Source organism: Aythya fuligula, chromosome 3 (genome assembly GCF_009819795.1).
Source record: "Aythya fuligula isolate bAytFul2 chromosome 3, bAytFul2.pri, whole genome shotgun sequence".
NCBI classification, from domain to species: domain Eukaryota; kingdom Metazoa; phylum Chordata; class Aves; order Anseriformes; family Anatidae; genus Aythya; species Aythya fuligula.
In genome coordinates this window covers 54,487,721-54,508,831 of record NC_045561.1, presented here as the reverse complement: position 1 = coordinate 54,508,831, position 21,111 = coordinate 54,487,721, and the positions used below count along the sequence as shown (strand labels likewise).

At 42.7% G+C, this 21,111-nt stretch overlaps 1 protein-coding gene across 3 annotated transcripts in view; it reads right to left on the bottom strand.

Annotated features, from left to right (window-relative positions):
- The window catches only part of ARID1B (AT-rich interaction domain 1B), a 319,934-nt gene that overhangs the window by 123,703 nt on the left and 175,120 nt on the right, over nt 1-21,111 (bottom strand). For 2 of the 3 annotated variants that reach the window (XM_032185764.1, XM_032185765.1), the window contains exon 5: nt 20,923-20,964. The exons of the other annotated variant lie outside the window; for it this stretch is intronic. In XM_032185764.1, the coding sequence (XP_032041655.1) occupies nt 20,923-20,964 (42 nt within the window). The remainder of the gene's footprint in view (nt 1-20,922; nt 20,965-21,111) is intronic. 3 annotated transcript variants of the gene reach the window in all.

The following is a 21,111-nucleotide window of genomic DNA, read 5'->3' as shown; positions in this document are numbered from 1 at the left end:
ATGGTACTGCTTACTGCAGATATTACCTTCTGTTTTTCAATGCTAGCAAGATGCCCACAAAGCCTCATTTTTAGTTGTTGTGTTTTTAAAACATCTGAATTAAAATCCTATATATATATATATTTATATATATGAATATATATGTGTATATATATATATATATGTATGTATACATATATATATATTTATACATATGAACATAAAACAAATGCTTAATTTGTTAAACAAATAAACACAGGTAAATTGACATCAAACTGCTGTCTCCCGTGGTCAATCTGAGCAAATGGGAGTATCAACAAAAACCCTCCACAGTAACAGACCCCTGGATGTGTGCTCTTCCAGCAGCTCTCAAACTGGTGCCTCAGCGTCCAGCTGAGGTGGGTCCCTGCTCCAACACCTCCCTGCTCCAGGTCTCGAGAGCCATATGCCAATGCGACCACTCGTGGACATTGGGGTGGGACCACCCATGGCCTGGGATCTGCTCACCCTACAGGGCAAAGGTGTGCCAGCCCCACACAGCTTGGGATCTTCTGAACAGAAGGAAGTTTAGGGCATGCAAAGTACCTGGGGAAACCAGGACGTGTGTTTAAAAGAAAGTTGTTGACAATACTACCTCAGCACAGCTGAAATTTTCAAATGTATTGCAAATGTGGGGAAAGCTGTCTGAAATCCAATGGACGAATTCTCTTCTTCGACATCTAAGGGAGATTTATGATCCGTGTGCTGTTGTCATTGGTGGTAGCACATTTTGGTTGTGTGTATTTAGGTGACTTTTCTGTCATTTACCACTTCAGCCCCAAAGACAGAATGAAAAGCTACCGAAGAAAGCGGGCAATTAGACTTCTAGCCAGACCATCAGTGCGGTGCCTTCCTGCTGCTTGTACAGGATTATGCATGGCCACTATAAGGTCAAATTGCACTAAATGAGGAAAAGACTTTCTGGAAGCAAGGTTTAGGCAAGTTATGTACCTGTTTCAGTATAAACAGAGGGGGTTGCTTTTACCTCCTTCTGCTAAATGGTTGAGATCTTACTCATTATTTTAGCTAGAACACAACATCCTAATTCAAACATAGCTTTTAATGTTTCATTTTCTTCCTAACCTCCTCCTGTCCCCCATAACTGCTTTCCCTAAATCACTTTCAAATCCCTACCTTATCTAATTGTAATTTCTTTGTAGTCAACAGAATTACAGCAGATACATTTAATCAGTGGTGATCTTCCCATTCCTGCTTCCCAAAATGGAGCTGAACAAGACAAGGACTTCTTTAAAAAAAAAACACAAACTCATCTTGTACAGTGTCTCATCATATAGCTCTGTGTGCCAGCACTGCCAAGCAATGAAGCTAGGCAAACAATTTGGTATTAAACTACTGTTGCAAAGCCAGGGAGAGAAGAACAGAAGCTCGTGTATTTACAGAACAAAGACTCTCCTTACCCCACGTCTCCCACAAAGCCTAACCTCCTGAACTACACCTGCTTGCCACGCTCAGGCTGCTGCAGCTACAGCACGCAGCGAGAAGGGGGAAGAGAGGCTCGCAGCTGTTTGACACTTTGGAAATGCTGGTGGAGGATTCTTGGACTCCTTCCCCTCGACGGAGATGAGTGCCCACAAAGATGAGGCAATTATTCAGCTTTCAGTGCTGCTTCTTTCTTTTGTGCCACTGAGGAGCCTCCCAGGGCCAAAGCCTGTCTCTTCTGCTAAGTGCTGAAGAGCAAAAGGCATACAAGCTGTACCATTCCAACTCCTTTCATCTCAAGTCTTTTCTCATTCTCATTTTTGCTTAAAAAATAAGCACAGGGTGGCTATACAAATACAATTTTCACTGTTTTTAAAGTCCCGGTGTTACCGTTGCGTCTCCTTCCAAGTCTGCTTACTTCATACAAATAGATAGATGATCCTTTCCAGACTCCAACTTATTACCTCTTATAATGTCAGGCACTGTGCTCTCAACAGATTCACTGAAAATGATGTGAGCTGGGAAGAAGCCAATCAACAGGGGGAAAGAAAAAAAAAAAAGCCATTAAAAATTGGCTTTAAATCTTGGCTTTGAACTGATAGAAAGATTAAAAAAAAAAAAAAAAAGAATTTTTTTTTCTTCTTCTGTGATTGTTGATTTCACTCCTCCTTTTCTGTATAAAACCCAGAGAGCTGAATGAAGGCTGGTCAACTAGGTCATAACAGGTTATGTTGGAAAAAAAACACCCCTAAGTTAGATGCTGTTACAGGAACCTTTATAAAGCCCTACATACGCTGCTTTTCTTTCTGCACTGTATTTACTGCTCATAAAAAGTGTTCAGTAGCTATTGAGAAGAGGTCTCTTCATTTCTGCAATGTAAGAAAAGAGTGGCCTCACCCAACGAGCTTCCCCAACACTGCCCCTCACAACTCCCTGTGCTAAAGAGAGGCATCTTCTGTTTTGTTCTCCCCTTTTATCTTCCTGTTACCCTGAAGATCACTATCTAGTTTTAGGAAATTAATAACTTCACTGTGAAGGAACAGACTAAGACCAAACACAATTTTGCAGATGTCAGAAGAATTTTTAAATGGATAATTCTGGAAAAAATACAAAAAGCGAGGGATTTGGCAGCCTACAACAGAAAGCCTTCCCAGGAACTGATGAAGTATTTGGAGGTGCAAGCAGCCCTGTTAGTGTGCTTCACTTACACAGATGACAGCAGATCCAGCTGGGGCAATTCGGGGCTGTTCCACGTCTACCTCACCACTTCGCTGCTTTTACAGAGAATTCATTGTAAGAAAATGTAAACATGCCCCCAAAATGCCTGAACCCAAACTGAACCCATGTTTTAAGCTGTGATCTGTGACTGCCTGGACTACTGCAGTGTATTTCCATCTGTCGTAAGATTGGCAGCTTCTGCCAGTCAGCAGCCAGGGGTAGTAACACCCTGCGCTTGTGTCATAACATTTGTCAAAACACCTCCTGGTAGGCACCTAATCTGAAGAGCTGCAGAGATCCTCAAAACCCCAGAGCGTTCTACAACGCTGTGTTACACCCTGGCTGATCCCAGCTGACCAGAAGAAGCAAACCAAAAGGAGGCTCATCACAGGGTGGTGTCATCAAAATGTTAGTCTAAGCTCCGTGTGTCACCTCCTTAATGGCGTTTCCAGGCACAGATCGTATTTCGTATTTTTGAGAAATGGATAATCCACCTCGTAACGACATCCAAAACCACGGGCAGGGAAAGGCTCTGGAATATGAAAGATTCTGGAAACAGTAGCTGTTAGGACAAGATGAACCTCAGATGGACAGAGAACATGCCATACAAATCCCTCCAGCAACATCTAGAATGAAAACCTGCTTAAAAAGAAATTTCCAAATCTACGTTATTTGGAACAACCAACAACCAAACTTCAGAAACATTTCCTTTCATCCAAGACCGTGATCCTGCAAGCAACGAATGGATCACGTTCCACCAAGACTTCCTAGAGACGCAGTATTTTAATGCCTTCAGGCTGCATGCACATTTCTATCCAGCAAGGGAATTTCTGTGTTGAGGTTTCAAGAGTGCAAATGTGACATGCTGCAGCTGCCTTGCACATTATGAGATATGTTCTTGTACTTCTGGACAATGCTTGTCTGCCAAACTATAAAAACAGAGAGACATAAGCTATACAGCACTGTAGTCAGAGAAGCAAGCTTGGGGGAAAAAATAGGAGTGAAATAGAGTGTATCACCCATCTCAGCTCTACAGCAATGCAGGGAATTCTGTAATTAGTCTTTGCTTCTCTGAACACCATTCTCCTGGTAGTAGACATCACTGTGGTGTTTGAGTGCAAAAGACTGGTCTGCAGAAAAGGCACACTAGATAAATCCACAGGCTGATGGGAAGATGTGTTCTTAGGTGGAAGGTTTTAGTGGAGAGCCATAACCTGTGACTCCAACTAGAATTTAAGGACTGCTGATGCGTGTGGATTTGCAAAGGTGCTGGGAGCAGAGCAATTCTCTCCTGGGAGCAAATTCTTTGTATCCTCTCTATGGTTGGTCCTGGAGGAACAGAAGAAATACAGTCCCTTCCTCCTCAACTGCACTGGCTTCTGTTTAGCAAGGGAGGCAGCAGTATCCCTTTATCACTGAACTTTTATGATCATCGTAGTTCTATAATTTATGTGAAAGTCAGGTTCGCATTTGTTTTGTAGACCTGAGAAATGTTAAAATACCACAATTTTTATTAAAATACTTTTCTTCCTTTTATTCCAACAGATCTTACAACCCTAGTGCTTATTTATCTTTTCCAAGAATGCTCTAATAGTGTAATAATTATGACCTATGTTCAATTGACTTGACGACTAATGAGCCTTCTGTAACCCAAGCAAAAATCCCATAAGCTTTGATAAATTGCGTAGATGTAACGTCGAAGCAACGCTCAGCCACTACTTCTCCAGAGTGGAACAGAACCGGTGAGACAATGCTGGGAGCACAAATTCATTTGCTAGGATTTTGTTTTCCCACTGTGAATTTAACACATGCTCCTGCTCCTTGTTTCATAGAAGGAGATGGGGAAAATATGCATTCATGTTCCAGCCCCCAGATATGAGAGGAAGGTTGGAAACAACAGGGACCTCTTGCAATTTAGAAGATTTCTCTGCTAGCTGTCTTCTACTGTTCCCAGAAAAGATGCCTCATTCTTTCCATGGCTCTTTCACCATAGCCACACCTATGACATGGGGACACAAATGCCTCAAAGGTAACAGCATTTGCCATCAAAGGGAAAATATGGTTGTTTTGAGGTCTCTTTGCAGCCCATTCTACATGTAGCTCTTGTCATCCCCTATCTGTGCATGAATGAAAGGGCAAAGCAGGCACGTCGTTCTTTCATTTAGTATACATATGCTATCAAGGAAATTATCTAATCTTTGGTTATCTAGGACTTTCAGAATCCATATTATTAAATAACCTACATCTTCTTAAAGAAAGGTTAGCAAAATTTCTGTTTTCTTTTATAAACAACGTTAAAGAAATTAGGAAAATCAATAAAGTAACTGAATTCAAGGAATAGTCACAACAAATACTTTCTCTGGATGGAATCATTAAAAACTGTTTGTGGCCTCCTCTCTGGAAAACATTCCAAAACCCAGAGAATGTCAGGATAACATTTTGGAATCAGACACCTACTCATCACATGAGATACTTTACAATTTCCTTGCAAACTAGTTCAAGACATTAACAAGCGTTTTTTTTTAGTGAAGATGATATACAGCTACAGAACAAAAAATGCTAACGTAGGTCCCTTTTAAAACCGCTTCTCCTGTAAAATATTGCTTGCTTTCTGGTTTGCAACATCATATTTATTTAAGAATATAAACCATTTGTAATCCCTTTAATAGCAATTCCTTGATGGTGATGTGCTAGAGAAATATAAATAATAATTAGAAAGTAAAGCATTTTTGAATCCCAGAAATCCTATGTGCAGATTTTGAATATACTTCAAATGTCAAACTAACCTTCAAACTGCACTTTAAAAAAAAAAAAAAAAAAAAAAAAAAAAGAGCTGTCTTTCTGTTGTTGCACAGTGACTAAAAACCAAGAACTTTTCTTTGCTCCAACAATGGCACGTGCCAGCTTTGGGACTGAGACAAGCACCAGTAGGTACAAAATGGACCTAAGGCATAGAAGTCTTTGGTTTTGTTACTTCAGCTTGCACACAGAGAGCTCAACAGATAGGCTGGCAGAACTTTGTATACATAAGCCTTTTGCAATATCTTCTCAATGAAAGCATGAGAATTGAGAGTATATGCATAAAGAAGTCATAAAATTGACAGAAAACCAGCTTAGCTTCTCCACGTACATTTCATTGCACAAACTTTAGTGTACAGTTGGGAAGCTGTGACTTTGAAATGCTAACAGACAAACTATTTCTAGTTATATGGGGGTACTTGGTCTAGGTATTTTGGGGATATTTTTCATAAAAAAAAAAAAAAAGGAAAAAACAATTATAGAAACAACCCTTAAAATTATTTTTTATTAATAAAATGACAAGGGATCAAAAACAATTACAGAAGGCAACCTGCTCTTAAGTTGATTAGCCCAGATGTCAAAACGGTCACATTTTGCTTTTACTGGATGTTTTTCCAGAAAAGCAAATCCACCCTCTTTTAGACCAAGTATCACATACAAGCGTACATATGCGAATATGTACACTTCAATCTACTGACTGGTGTTTGATTAATTTAAATAGATGAGTGGCTCACTTAAACTCTCTGCGCTTTGAGGTTACGTGTCCCATTATGTACCGAGCTTGTTGGCATTTGGAATATTACATTTAGAAAAAAAAAACAAAAAACATATTATTTCACATCTCCTTCAAGTTACTAAAATATTTAGGCGTAAGATATTCCCCATCTAGATATGGGCATAAATCAAAGAATATGACAAGAAACTTGCATCTAACACCAGCCCTTCTCTGCTCCTTTCATCTCCGCACCAAAACACGGAAAGGAGATGAGCCTTAAGGGCAGCAAGCCCTGGGTGAGACAGTCCAAGTCTGCTGAAGTATGCAAGGAGATGCACTCAGATGACCACACGTATTTCAGTGTAGCAAAAACCATCTTTCACTTCTAAATTAGAACACGCTGAACTCAAATAACTTTGCAGAGCAAAATTGGAAGTGCAAGACTAAAATAAGAAGAGACAATTTTAACCAGGAGAAAGATCTGGAAATCTGTACTGATCTCAGAGGCTTTTTTTTTTTTTTTTATTCTTTTAACCTTAAATATGTGCCAATAGGAAAAAAATGAACGCTAACCTTTCTTCTCTCGTAAGTATAGCAATTATCTGGGCCTCACCAAAAGCCCTTTTCAAATTTCGCATGCCACGGCCCCCAGATCTGGAGAGACTTCTGGCTCCCCATAGCTTTCTATATTTGAAAAGTTCCTCTAACTGAGGGGATTAGGGCCTCATATTTAGGGTCACATATTTAGAGCCAATCAGGAGCACACTGCTTTGAGGCTCTGTTTGAAAAGAAGAAACTGAAGGGCCAAAGCAGGGACAACACGAGCTAGGTACACTAGCTGGTCATCAGACAAAAATCATCGAAATCTACAAAACCGAGTGAAATGGCAGCCAGCTAAGGACGTAAGAAAGTCAGAAAAATCCCCCTCTGCTTGCATTCACCAAATGTCCGTGACAAGGCCTCCTTGGCAGGGCCCGGGGACCTCACCCTCACCCAGCTGCTGACCCTGCCCCACGCGTGGTGCAACACCGTGGGATCACTGTACACATAGCCGCAGAGGAGCTGTGGCTGTAGTTGCAGCAGGAAAAAAAAAAAAAAAAAAAAAAAAAAATAAAGAAAAGAAAAGGAACCAGGTGACAACACACAAACGGTTGTTCTTAATTACTCGTAATTATATCGCAAGGTCATCTAATACTGTAGGAATAGCTGCAGAAGGAATGCATTACACCATTCTGAAGCAACCCTCTGCTGGACTGAAGATTTTGTTGTGTGTGTTCAACTCCCCGCTCACAATCCCACAGAAATCAGGCCTGTGGTGTAGGACAGCCATTTTACCACAACTCCGGTAAGGACGGGGGCCCTGCAGACGAAGAAAATGCCACCGCAGGGCCTGTGGCCACCTCGCCTCAGGCACGAGGCAAGCACGGCTACCTTCTGCTGGGGGTCCCACCAAGCTTGGGGGCCATCTTCAGCTACCATGAGCTGTCACAGAAAAGGGTGACCAGAGCCAGCCCCAGCAGTACAGCAGTGCCTTCAAATGGCGCCGACTGCCACTAAAGCTAGAGGGCGAGTCGTTCACAGATCATGTAGCCCTGCACATCCAGAGGGGCCTGAAACACCAACAGGACCGGTGCCATGCCACGTACACCTGTGCCTAGCGATAATGCCACTCACACCACTTTGTAACCCTCTGCTTCAGCACCAAAACCATGAAAACCACGAACCCAAGCCTGCCAAGGCCCGGCGGTGCTGGAGCACCGAGCGACCGCCTCACGCCCAGGCCATGCCATGGCCTCCCTTATGCTGCTCTGAAAATCCTTACGGGAGGACTCGGTGCTCAGCTACAGCATGAACTGGCTCAGAAAATACTGCGGGATCGGCAATTATCCCTGCCTTCAATCCATTCAAAGAGCCTGCCAAAAAAGAGAAACTAAAGAACTAAATATAAATCCTTGGGAAATAAAAGTATACATAGATACATGTATATAAATACACAGCTCTGAGCATATACGTTCACATATATTTGCGTAAAAATACCATTTTGAGTACTTTAATAGAAACAAGCACAAATTGATTTAAATTAATCTCTGAACATACTGGAGAGCCAGCACAGTAATTAACTGTGTTATTTATTAATTATTATAACCATACCAACTGTCCTTTCTCTTCATCTCTCCAATAAAAACAATTCATTCCTAATCCATTCCAGTCACAGCAACCCTTATGAAACGTTACATAAGGTAATAAAATAGCTCCAGTTTTAGGGCCGCAGTATCCATTTCTAGCCTTCAATCACTTGTGTCAGATTATAATCTCCAGTGAAGAGGTCTGCGGTATTTGAACAATCCAATACCTCCACTGGCACATGCAAGCAGGCTGTAAGATTGTTTTTTCAAATTACACAGCAATATACTCTGACTAGGAGATCGGTCACGGAACAAGCTAAATCTGCATGAAGGAGAAAGACTGAAAGAGCTGGGGGGGCGCAGGGAGGGAGGATGCAGTAAGCAGTATCAGGAAAATGAAAACAGAATTGAAAAAGGGAGAAGGACCACAGGAATGTACCTTAGTTGAAAAGGTTTCTAGCAATATCTGCCGGCAGTTTCTTTTAATCTGTGCAACTAGATGTTATTCTACAGCAATCAACAGTTTGAGTGGGCATAAAATAGAGAATTTCTAATAGTTTAGATCAGCACAGGATATAAAACACAACTGAAATGCATTTCCATGTGCTAAATTCAGCAATGATTACTGCCATCCAATTGCTTGTATAGCATACTCTGACTATTATGGTGGCAGGCATGGGGAATACGGAGCAAAAAGGAAGGTAGAAATATGTTGATTCAGATTACCACTTACTGAATTTGCTTTTGCTTTGCTAGTATATTGTTAAATCTTTTTTTGTGCTTCACAGAAAGATACACATTTTTAAGATGGCTGGTCATAGCAAGGTCTTTATTTTGTTTTTGTTTTTAAATGGCCGTAATTTGCACACCCTGACACCTGCTGATTTCATGCCCTGCCTTTTCCCGTCAAAGCCCATTCTCAGCTCTCCACACGAGGAAATCTCATTTATCAAAATTCTGTTAGTGTAAGGGGAAGGGCTATGCTGAGCTGAGCCATGGCCTTCATTAAACATGCAGAACATAAACTGCTGACACTAAGCACAGTCAACTTGCAGTGCAGCAGAAGAGGGGAAAAAAAAGAAGAAAAAAGAAGAGCAATGAGACAGAAGCAATGGTATGATGGTGAGATGGGAATAAAAGCCAGTTTTGCAAAGCATTTAAGTCGCACTGAAGTCATTGAGATTTAATCACAGACCTGAAGTTAAGCATGCGCTTAACTTCGCCAAACAGAAATAGATCACTAAATTATGAATGGATCATTCTATTTCTATTTCAAGGAACACGGACACTTTGTTCTCCAGACCATTCCCTAAGGGAATGAAAAAGGTGAGGGGGAAAAGGGTAACAAGAAGGAGAAAACAGTCCCCTCTTCAACTCAAAATACTGGTCTGGATAGAGGAACCGTACGTTCTGCTTAATATGATGAGACGAAAAAGGTTGGCATCCATCATTTCGGTTCATTTGGAGAGAAAAAAAGCGATCACCATTATGTTCACTGATTTCAACAGGGTAGCAAAAACAGTTGCTCTGAACAGGAAGGAAGAAAAATTTGTAAATTTGGAAGAGGAAAGCATGAAAACAGAAATGCATTAAGAATCGACATTAGGGTTGAGGGGGAACAAAGTGGCTTTTGAAATTTTCAATTCAGCTACTGTTCTTGATTTTTTTTCCCCTTTAATTCTCAAAGATAGCTGTGTAATGCTGCCTACAATAGAAGCTTGAATTTAATAGGCACGAAGCAGAAGGTGTGTAGCATTTTCCTCTGATCACAAGGAACAAGCACTTAGCTGTAAGAGAGATCCACAATGAGTCACTGCAGGGAGGAATCAAATGCATCACAGGTACATGTAAGCCTTTTTTATTATTATTGTTCCAACTGAAAACACATTATAACTTACAGACCTAGGGAAAAAAAAAAACACACACTTTAAACCTCCTAGTCCTATAAAAATACGTAATATCCCAATCATATATACTGGCATTCACACAGCTTCAGTGGAGGCTGAGGGAAGTGCAAGGGGGAGTGGGGAAAGAAGGTCAACCATTTCTCTGTAAGCTTTTTTTTTTTTTTTTTTTTTTTCTATTTATCAATAAGCTAAGATAATCATTTGAAGTTGAAGCTGTCTAAATACCAAAAGGAATGATTTTCCATCAAGTTTCAAAGAGCAGCTAAAAGCTATTTTAATATCCATTATCTGAAAAAATAATATCATATTAACATTTTCTGAGACTCTGACATCTCTTCAAATAGTTCTTCAAAGTTAATCTGAAATTAAAAGTACCATAAAATTAATGGCCAGATTCTGCTACCCTCTCCTGTATCATCACATTCCAGAAAGACAGAATTTCAGCATTTAGCTCCCATCAACCAACTCTTAACATAATACGAATTTTTCTTACATCTTTCGGGGCTCTGTGTACGTGTAGTTTAGACAGAACAGAAAGTAGACACACTTGTGGCTATGGGGCATGCACATTAATCATTCCCCAGAAGTAATTTCTGTAGATTTTTTTTTTAAACACACATTGCATACACTTAACAGAAATCAATAGCTGCTTTCATAGTAAAAAGCTCTCATAGTGGTGTTTTTCATAACATCACCTACAAACCAGAATGGAATGGCCCATTTCTTAAACCTTGTCGTTGGATTTGGAACCAGTGCCATATTTTCAGCTGTTTTACCTTTATTCTGGTGAACGAGACGCTGCAGCCTGCCATATAAAGCTGCACGCCACATGGCACCATTCAACAGCATATCTAGGTCAGCTTGCATTTTTAATGTGCTCCATTAGCTTTCCCCTTGCTCACTGTATCAAGTTTAAACTTCTTCTCACTTTCAAACCTTTGCATAACTAAGCCTGGCACAACACAGGATCCTAAGAGTATCGTGACTGTCTGCAACATTTCTTCCACCAAAGACATCCATTCTAATGCTACTTAATTTCCTAGATTTCAAGCCATTTCCAAGCACAGCATCCCCAGATTTCTCCTTCAAGACTCTCTTCCACAACATTACTGGTTAAAAAAAAAAAAAAAAGATTTTACTTAAAAAAATAAAAAAAGCTTTAGCTACCATAATTCCTTCCTCAGCAGTACTTGGGGCAGCTTAACAACTGTGACCTTGGCAGCTTTCTGCACACACTACAGCTAAAAAACTAAGAGTTAATAACCATATAAACACCCATAGCTACATTACTGTAAAGCTTTTGCATGCAATCTTATGTGCTATAATGATATTTAGTCACTTAGCTGCTACAAAAGCCAGTTCCACACAATTCACTTCATTGCTTGCCTTCATAAACTGCAGTTAGACATTTCTCAAAATACCTTTATTAATTTTTAAATTAGTACACATCCCGACTCTGTTCTCACAAGTGTTTCCAAGGCGTGCATCCCTCCACCGGAGCACAGCCCTTGCACAAGGATTAGCGTTGTAAAACCACTCTAGATATAGGTTACATTTACAGGGTAATCAGTTCATCTGCTCTGACACGAGGAATAATACTGCGAGAAGTTTCACAGAAGGCTGGGGAAGATTCAAATGGATCTTGATAAAGAGGTGGGGGGGAATCAGCTGGTGGAATGAAAACAGAGTCACATTAAATTGAACGGCAGGGATGATGCTCATTGTGCTCCAGATTAAAATGTTAAGGCAAGTTTTACTACAGAGACTATAAATCTGTCTGCTTTCTGTTTCAGGTGGTATCAAGGATTCTGTAGTAGAATTGCAAAACACACAGAAGGATTATTACACCAGAACTATAGCACAACTGTTTACACGCATGTAATAAGCAATTAAAAGTATTGCAATAGTATGGAAATTATGCCTGAGCCATGTGTAATTTTGATCCTCCTATGTAACGAAAATACATTATTAAGATCCAATATAATTCGCCGCTCACCAAGAAAACCAAAGAAATGACCTTGAAAAACGAGATCTTCCAGTGTCATTCGAACCCAACACAATTATTCATCAAGATCCCTAATTCACTAAAAAACCCCGTCTCACACAAAGAATTCCTTAAAAAACAAAGCCAAACCAAAACCAAACAAAAAAAAATACAACACAATGGAATAATTGAAGCTTCAAAGTTATTAAATGTTTTTTTTTGCGAAAGAAATGTATGTTCAGCTGAAACTCAAGCTGATGCAGTATTGTCACTGTTTCTCCCTCTGTGAAACTCATGGCACGTCACCAGTACTTTTTCACGCACAGCACGGTTCTGAAGCATGATACACACCTGACCTCATCCCTGAAAAAAAGGGAAACCGAATCCGAAATCACATCTGTCTACCCAACAACTTTCTCACGTTCCTCTCTGCAATTTCTGCTCCGCAAACCTAGTATTAGTTTTAACAAGCTGACTATGCAATCAGCGTAAGCAGCCGCATCGCACATCATCTGAATCCTTCTGTACGTGAATCCCCGTTTCGTGCTGTTGGAGAGAAATACCGCCCCAAAAAACAAACGAATGAACAGCAGGGAAATTAAGAAAGTTGCGGTTTCTTTGTTGTCGTGGGTTTCAGTCGCAAGACCAACAGGAGCAGGCTTCCTGCACCAAGGTGGGGTTCCTGGCTCCGGGCAGCAGTTCTGGTCGCACCAGTTATGCAGTCAGGGAGAAATTTGCAGAAGAAAAAAAGAAATCTGGTCTAACCTGCTCTCCTAATCAAGAAAGAGCAGCCAGGTATTTGCAAGCGCTCTGTCCTGCCCTCCTCCCACCCCCAAACAAAGAGACCACCTGCCTAAACATTTATTTAAAATGTGCAGGTATTTACAAGCAAGCGCTGCGTTCCAGTTGTCAGATGAGCTCTCGGTGAATCTGATATTCCCTCCAAGTTCAAAACAGCCGTATAAATCACGCGGGCCACACAGGACTGCAAAGGGCCCGCGCTATCGCACCAGCAGCATCCTGGTTACAGTTTAACAGCCTGCAGTTCAGCTGCACGCTGCCAGGAACACAAAGCTGAGCTAAATGCTGGCAAACCAGGGGGGGAACGTGGGGCTGCAAGGTCTCAGCACCCCACCAATTAAGAGTGTGGAGTAACAGAGGAAAGACTGAGAAAATAAATCTCCCTCCCCTTTTTTTTTTTTGTTGTTGGTGGTGGTAATTCTCATTGCTGCACTGTAGGGACTGATGCGAAATGGTGGGTTCAGCCAGACCCTCAAGCTGACGGGTGTTCCCATCAGGAGAAGAGCACCAGATGCTTTTGGGGTGTTTCTACAGATCCTAGCAAAGGGCTAACCCCCCGAGCACATCGCAGGGCAGCTCCTCGAGCCAGGATCGAAGCAGGCGGCCGGTGCCACGAGCGCTGGCTGGTCAGGGGCTGCAGCAGCACGTATGAACAAAGCGTCAGCTTGAGTCAGCGCAGAAACACAGCAGAAATACTGAGGGAAGGGGGACGCACGTCACCAGAAAGGCATAAAGAGTTGCAGACGTCGCTTCAGGAAAAACTGGGCGATGTCCCGAGTCGCACACACGCGTGTTTAGGAAAGCTGCGTGCCAGTCGCTGATCCCTCGGACTCTCCAAAGGGCAGCGGCAGCTCTCAGCTTCCACCACAAAGCCACGCATGGTCCCAGCCACATCTTGGTGATACAGACTCCGCAGCATTGCTGGTGATGGCTGCTCACCATGTTCCTGTTCTTAAAGTAGAGATGATATGGGAAGAAAGCCAGCAGTTCATTTATTTATTTATTTTTTTAGCGCTAGTTCCCAGCTGATGGCAAACCACGCGACAGCATGGTTTGAGGACTCAGAGGCAGGGGTGATGCTCAGCAGCTCTGCTCACACCAGCCCTCCGCAGTGCACTCAGAGGAGCTTTTGGAAAGCAGAGCACTTCCACAGCCCCATGCCAGCTGCCCAAGCCTAACCCTGAGGCCGCCAGTATTTATTCTGCAAGCATCAGTAGCTGCTTCACATGGAAAAGGAGCATTGGGCAAGTATTTATCAGTATTTTGGGTCACCGGAGAGGCGTCTAGCAGAAGAAACAAGGGAATAAATATATCTAGGAAAAAGCTCAGCATGCTGTCCCCTCATAGGGACACTGCCACAGGAGGCAGTTCCCCCCTAAAGCCTTGCCTCAACTTCCCTGAGACTGCAGTGCAGGAGTGCGTGCGCAGGCAGCATCGCTGACTGGGACAGAGCGCAGGGAGCAAAGGGGCAGCTGCTGCCGTGCCATTTATCCAGCACGCCTGGACACTGCCACATTTGGGGGTTCCCAGCTAATGTGGCTTTCTTTCCTCTCCTGTGCATCATTTCATCTTCTCTTCCCCATGCAAGGTTTTTTTTGCAGTTGTCCACATCCACCACCACCACGTGATGAGCCAATAAAACCTCTCTTTTTTCCATATCCTCCCATAAAACTTTAAAATCCTGAAAAAAAAATACCAGAGAGATCTCCTGAGGCTGAAATTCCCAAACATTATAACTACTGATTCTGCAGGTGAAGCTTCCAGACCACGATCGCCATCACTCAGCCCTGAGATTTCTTGGGTTGCCCCGAATACCCTGGCAGTGAGATGCATAGGTCCAGGCAGGAACATGCTGAAATTGCTGCTACTCGCTTAGCCATAACCACTGCAAACCGCTTTGGCTCCTCTGTAAGGGGCCCCTGAGCCCTGCTGAGAGCCCTAAAAGAGCACCGTATTCCCTGCTATGGTGCCCTTCTCTCCCCTTAAAAACCAGCTGGAACAAAGGGCACTCAGGAGGCTTCAGCAAGCCTAAAACACAGCTTTAAAATGGCTCAGAGGAAGAAGGCTGGGAAATCCTTTTAGTCATCTCCGAACACCTCCGATAACACAACTCCACAAAGAGAACAGCAGCGACAGAGCTGGTGAAACATGTAATCCTAATTTTGCTCTGAGCAGCGAAACAGAAGTTACTGGAGGCTAGTATGAATATCTACTCTTTCTGAGCTGAAACAAATCCAAAAACTTATTTACAAGCCCCCGGATTCCTACCTAAGTCAACAGTGCACAGGCAGATGTAAATGAGGGCTCATTTCTCTGTATTTTCCTATATACTAAACACACACATAGACACTCCAAGTGTCAACATATCAAGACAGAGATAATTCAGACACTTGAAAACATCCTCTTCTGAAAAGGATTAATTGGCTTTAAAACAATTTAATTTGGCTTTGAAGATGCAACTTGCAGAAGCAGCCACCAGATGGCAGAAGCAGAGGCTGCTCGGAGACTTCAACAAAAGAAAGCTGTCTTAAACAAGGCAAGCATTAAAAGAAAACAATTTTTATGCCTACTTTTTCTTCTTCTTGAATAACTTCTTTCCTCCTTCCTTCCAGGAATTAAGTGCTATTTTGTGCCAATCGATCTAGTTCAAATCTCCAAAAAATAAAGATGGAAAAATTAACAAACACCAAAATCTCTCGAGAACACATTTTCTCAATTTTCTCAAATGGCATCGCTACTCCATCTCGCAGCTCAAGGCTTCCGTGTTATGGATACCGCTACAACAACAGTTTCCTTCTAGATTTGCACCGTCATAACTCATGGTCAGCCACTAAATGTATTCTCTTTGGTGTCCTACGCTTCAAAGCAGGAAGCTGACACGTAGCTACACCGCGCAGCAGCTGAATTTCCCCTCGGGATTTGAACTTCTGGTAGCTGGGGCTGTGAGAATAAGCAGGCTACAGGAGATGCAGCGTGGTGCACTGAGTGTTGCAATACAGCACCGTTTGCAAGGTGGAGGAAAGAGAAAAATAAAAATAAAAGCTTAGTGAACTCGAGTAGAAGTAGCATGGTTGGGAGCCAAAAAGAGGTTTCAGTCCTGAGCACACGTGATTCTTAAAATTGTATATCCTGTGTCGGAGAGGGAGCACTGGAAAAATGCATCCCGGCCGCAGGTATTTGAAAAGACTTAGGAGCTGCCTCCCTCAACAACTTCCAGAGTTATTAAATTAGGGAGGCGAGGTCACCGCTTTCTGCTGCGTCACGGAACCAAAACGTGCCCACTTCCACGAGCAGCGCCCACAGCCCCGCGGCGCGGACACCGCCACGTCGGGAATGCCACCCTCACTGCGTCTCTCTAGCAGAACGGTGGCTCCATGGCACGGATTTCCCTGTCGAAGAGAAATCTTTCCTCCTGGACTTGTCTTCTCCGAAGGAACCGTAAAACCCCTCCGCCAGCGAGCGCGTCCATCGGGAGCGAGGTCGGGGCTCCTGGAGCCCAGCAGCGCGGCCCCAGCAGCGCCCAGGTGAAGCTGGCTCCGACGTGAAGACGGCGCCAGACGCAGTGCTGCAGATAATTGTGCCTCCGCACGGCAGCAACACCCCCCTTGCAACACAGGCAAGGCTTTCTCGCCTGCCCCTGCTTTTAAATGACACCTGCGAATCGCTAATCCAGTCGCCGCTGATTTCCATATGTCAAATTACAATCCCAACTTGTGCGCAGCAACATAATAGTAATGATTAAGCCAATTACATCACAACGCAGCTTAAAAGCACACACAATGGACGGATTAGAGCCGGCGACCAAACACGAGCGCCCTGTTCTGGCTGGAGCTCCCCCGCTGCGGGAGCATCGGCGGCTCCCGTCCCCTCGCCCCGAGCCTCCCGACAGGTCTGCCACCAGCACGGTGCCCTGCAGCAGTGCCACGCCACGCCACAGGCTCTGCCAAAAGGGCTGAGGCACCCAAGGGTGGCTGGCACCTCTGCCGAGAGGCCGGGATGCATGGGAGAGGCGGCATCGCCCTCCCGGGCTGGGCCAGGCCGCTGCTACCCAGACAGATTTGGGTCAGGTCGATGCTGGCAGCAAAAGTTGTGGGGAAAGGGAGGGGAACAGAATAGGAAACTAAGCACCGACTGGAAAACAGCCTGGCATCTCCTTCCCCAGGTAGGGAAGGAGACATCGATTTTAGCCCACCTGGAGCACGTACCGCCGGCTTTCCACACTTCCACGCCAACCGATGCCAACGTGGGACTCCTACAACAAGGTGTGGATTAAATCTTTACATCACGACCAACCTCTCAGACTCTGGTTTTCCATTCTAACTGAGGGATTAAAATGCCGTGATGAGAACTGAGCACCTAAATCTCAGGATTTAAGAAATTCAGACACGGGTATTTTCATTTGTCCATTGCCTTGGTGTTTGTGTTGGTGTTGTTCACAATGGTTAAACCTTTTACCTCTTATTTCTGCTCTGTGCACCTTATTCTTTTTTCCCTTTCTTTTTCACATCTTTGTATCCCTCCTAATTTTCTCCGCCATCTGGGAGCACTGGTCCCATCTGCTAAAATCTGTCCTCCTATTCCAGCTAAAACCAACACAAAATAAATCGGAACTGTTAGCATTTTACATGTCATCATTAGGCTCTAATAAGATTAACGGGACTGAAAGGGCTTCCAACTTTTAAATACATCCCTGCATGCTGACTGCAGACCCAGGCAGACACCGCTCCATCCGGTCACTCTTATTCTACCTGAGTTTCTCGGCAGCCCCGGGTTCAAAGAAAATTCCTGTATGTGCAAGCTGGCACTCGGCAGAAGCTGAGTGAACCGTGCCCACCTGTTAGGTCTGTCCCACATCACCTACCACCTGCTGGGTGGTCATTTCCCCAGGTCTCTCCATTAACAGCCACACACATCACAGCCACTCTAAATACTGAAGCTGAAAGATCAGTCAAAAGCTGGATTAATTTTTTTTCCCTTTAAGGAACAACCATGCATACAAACGCACACACAAACACGTGTATAAATAAAACTGAACACCACATGTTCCATCTTCCAAAATGCTATTACGGCACGCTAACAGCTTACCCCTTCTGCAAAATTAGCTGCAAAGAAAGCTGAATGCTTTTGCTTCCTGCCATTCAACCGAAGGAGAGGTTTGGACAGTAACACTGTCGAATTTGTGAGTCTTCATACTCAAACGACACCTTTTATTTAAACTGCTTACACTTAAAAAAAGTTGGTATTAAAAACATCATTTTTTTCTAATAAATTCCATCTATTTCATCTTTGTTTTGGGAAGACCACTTTCTGATTAAAACAGTGAGGCGGAGGGACCATTTTGAAGGACTTATTACCAGTGGTCTGCGATTTGCACCTGTTCTGTGCTTGCAGAGCAAAAACAAGCTCTGGCACTTCAAGGTACCTCTCCTCTGGGTTTGTTGACAGTGTGAAACAATGGCTTTTGTTTTAATTTTCTTTGCTAAAATTAAAAAAAAAAATCTTTTGCCTGATCAAAATGCATATCCTACATCAAAGACCCTCTGCAGTTGATTTCTACATGTGCTTATCCTCCTCATCAAAGACTCCAAAGACTGCATCATCCAGATCCTCACTTCCCAGATGATAACTATGGTGAGACTGAACAATGTTGTGCTGTCTCATTCAGCGTGTTTTCCTGGGAAACGGCCCCACTCGCTGCCAGCATGCATATTTACCATGAAATGAAAAACAAGGAGAATTTAAGACTAACAGATAACATTGTAAGTTCTTTCTGCAGTTTAGAATTATTATTTTTTTAAACAGTATTTGGTATCTACAGGAAACACAGCCTGTCAACAACCCTAAAACTAAGCGATAAGCATTTAAGGGTTGGTGGAATGGATATAGTCAAAAACAGTCACCCTCTGCCACACATTATGCTTCTCCTTACGCATACGGAAGGGATTTAAAATGCTAGAAGCTGAAGCATGTGCTGTGCCCCAAAACATCAAGATAGCTCCCCAGTAATCTGCATTAGACCTGGAGGGAAATTCAGGCTAAAAACGTGTACTGAGGAAAGCATTACAACTGTGTGAACTACAACCTTACATCCTCCTCAACTATGTTACATGGTATTTGCCATATAAACTGATTTTCTGAGTTATAAACTAAAAAACACCACTTTTATTTTTTAAAAATATGCTTTAAAAATGTGCTTAGACGTACTTCCCATGACTGCACCAACTGATTAGCTAACAAAACAGAGATGCTAACATTTGTGTGTCATTGCAACAGACAGTAGAGGAAGTGTTTCACAAGGAAGAGGAGGAAAGAAAGTGCTTTCACAGGATGCCTACGTAGGCAGTCAAGATAGATTCTAAGATTAACAAATTTGGAATGATACATTTACCCTTTTTCTCAATTGAGAAAAAGTACATGACATGTCTAGTTTACTACATAATGTAAGGCTACTTCTTTGAGAGAGCAACAAGACCCTCTTGGTTCTGAAGCTGAATCTTACAATTTGCTTGGGACTCTGGAAGATAAAGTTAAGAGCTGGCAAAGGTACCGATTTGATTTTGTTAAATTAAAGCTTAGCAACAGAAAATTCCTGAAACTTTAGGTAATAAAAAGGAGCTTCAAATGGTGTCCATCAACATGACTACTAAACTGAAAAACACCTTGCAAGTTTAGCCACAAGAAAAATAGCAAGAAGCCTCTTCCACGGTGTTTTAGTTGTGCGAGTGACTAGTAGTAATATTTCTGTTTACCTACCTATAGTCTGAAGGATTATGGAGATGAGTTCACAAGAGCTGACCCTCCAGGTTTATTAAATATTCAATGAATATTCTGTATGAATGCTGGGTATTAAGTAAAAAAAACAACATGGAAGATACTGCAGACTACCATATGTTAAATACTTCAAATAATAATGGGGTAGCTCTGTTCATTTTTTAATAATTTAAATCACTTTATCATGTATCAACATAAAAATGTACAATACAGACACAACTGTAAATTCTGGCATCATTAATATTTAGATGCTTTTAAAGCTTTTTTTCTGTGGGTTAATTTTGTTTACTGAATTCTGTATAAACTTGGAAAACTTATTTCATCTTTTGATTTTATTTTTTTTTTACCTCGGTAGTAATAGACTATTATTTTCTCACCTGCAGTAGTATCACAGCAAGGGGGCCTTCAGCAGCAGGAAACTCTTCATTGTCATGATTTAGCCTACTGTTTCTACAATCTCCTCCTTCCCCTCCCCTCCCCACTCTCTTCCGAGCTAAATAGATGTAGCCTACACACAATCTGCCTTTTCCTAAAATCATCTGCTATTAGTGCTTAATTAAAACTGTGGTTGTCACCGTAAAGCTCGATGGCCAAAGAAACTCAGGCAATAACTAGGATACTGCCACCCATTCCGCAGAGCAGGTCTAAATGGTCTCTCCACCACGCATACTGTATGCCATACATTGATCTACAGTTGAACACAGGGTGATGCAGCTGCTCAACGTAATACTTCCTATTTGCGATGCACTGTGAAAAAGGATCGTGAACAAAGTGGCTTACTCAACAGACTGTTACAAAGCAGGAAACAACTGGGATTTCTGAGCTGCAAATCTATGAAACAAGAACAAACCCAGCACGGAGGCAGCTCCAATCTTAAAAGTTACTAGAAAAGTGAAGTTCTGTACTTCCACATGGGCTTCCCCACGTTAAGATTTGCTCAAATGTTCTACACAGAATAACAGGACTCAGCCAGCCTGTGTGCCCTCTGCAGAACACCACACGTTTGGGGAGGTTTCTGAATTGGTGGATGTAACTAACAGGGATCCTCAATTCTCAGGCTGAAAATTGTCGTCTTCTGTACCATCACATCCAACAATTTAAACGGAAGGGACCTATAGAACAAAACTGCATCAAACTACACACCTTGTGTCCAAATGTAGCATCCTCGGAGGCCAAGACTTCAACCTGAAATTATAAGGAGAAAGATCATTTGAAATGTAGCCACTACCGACCACCTCTCCTGAGCACAGCGCCACAGCCCAGGCAAAGCAGGCTTCTCCAAATGAAGACACGAGCCTGGACCGACCCTCGGAAAGCCTGCATACGGTAGCA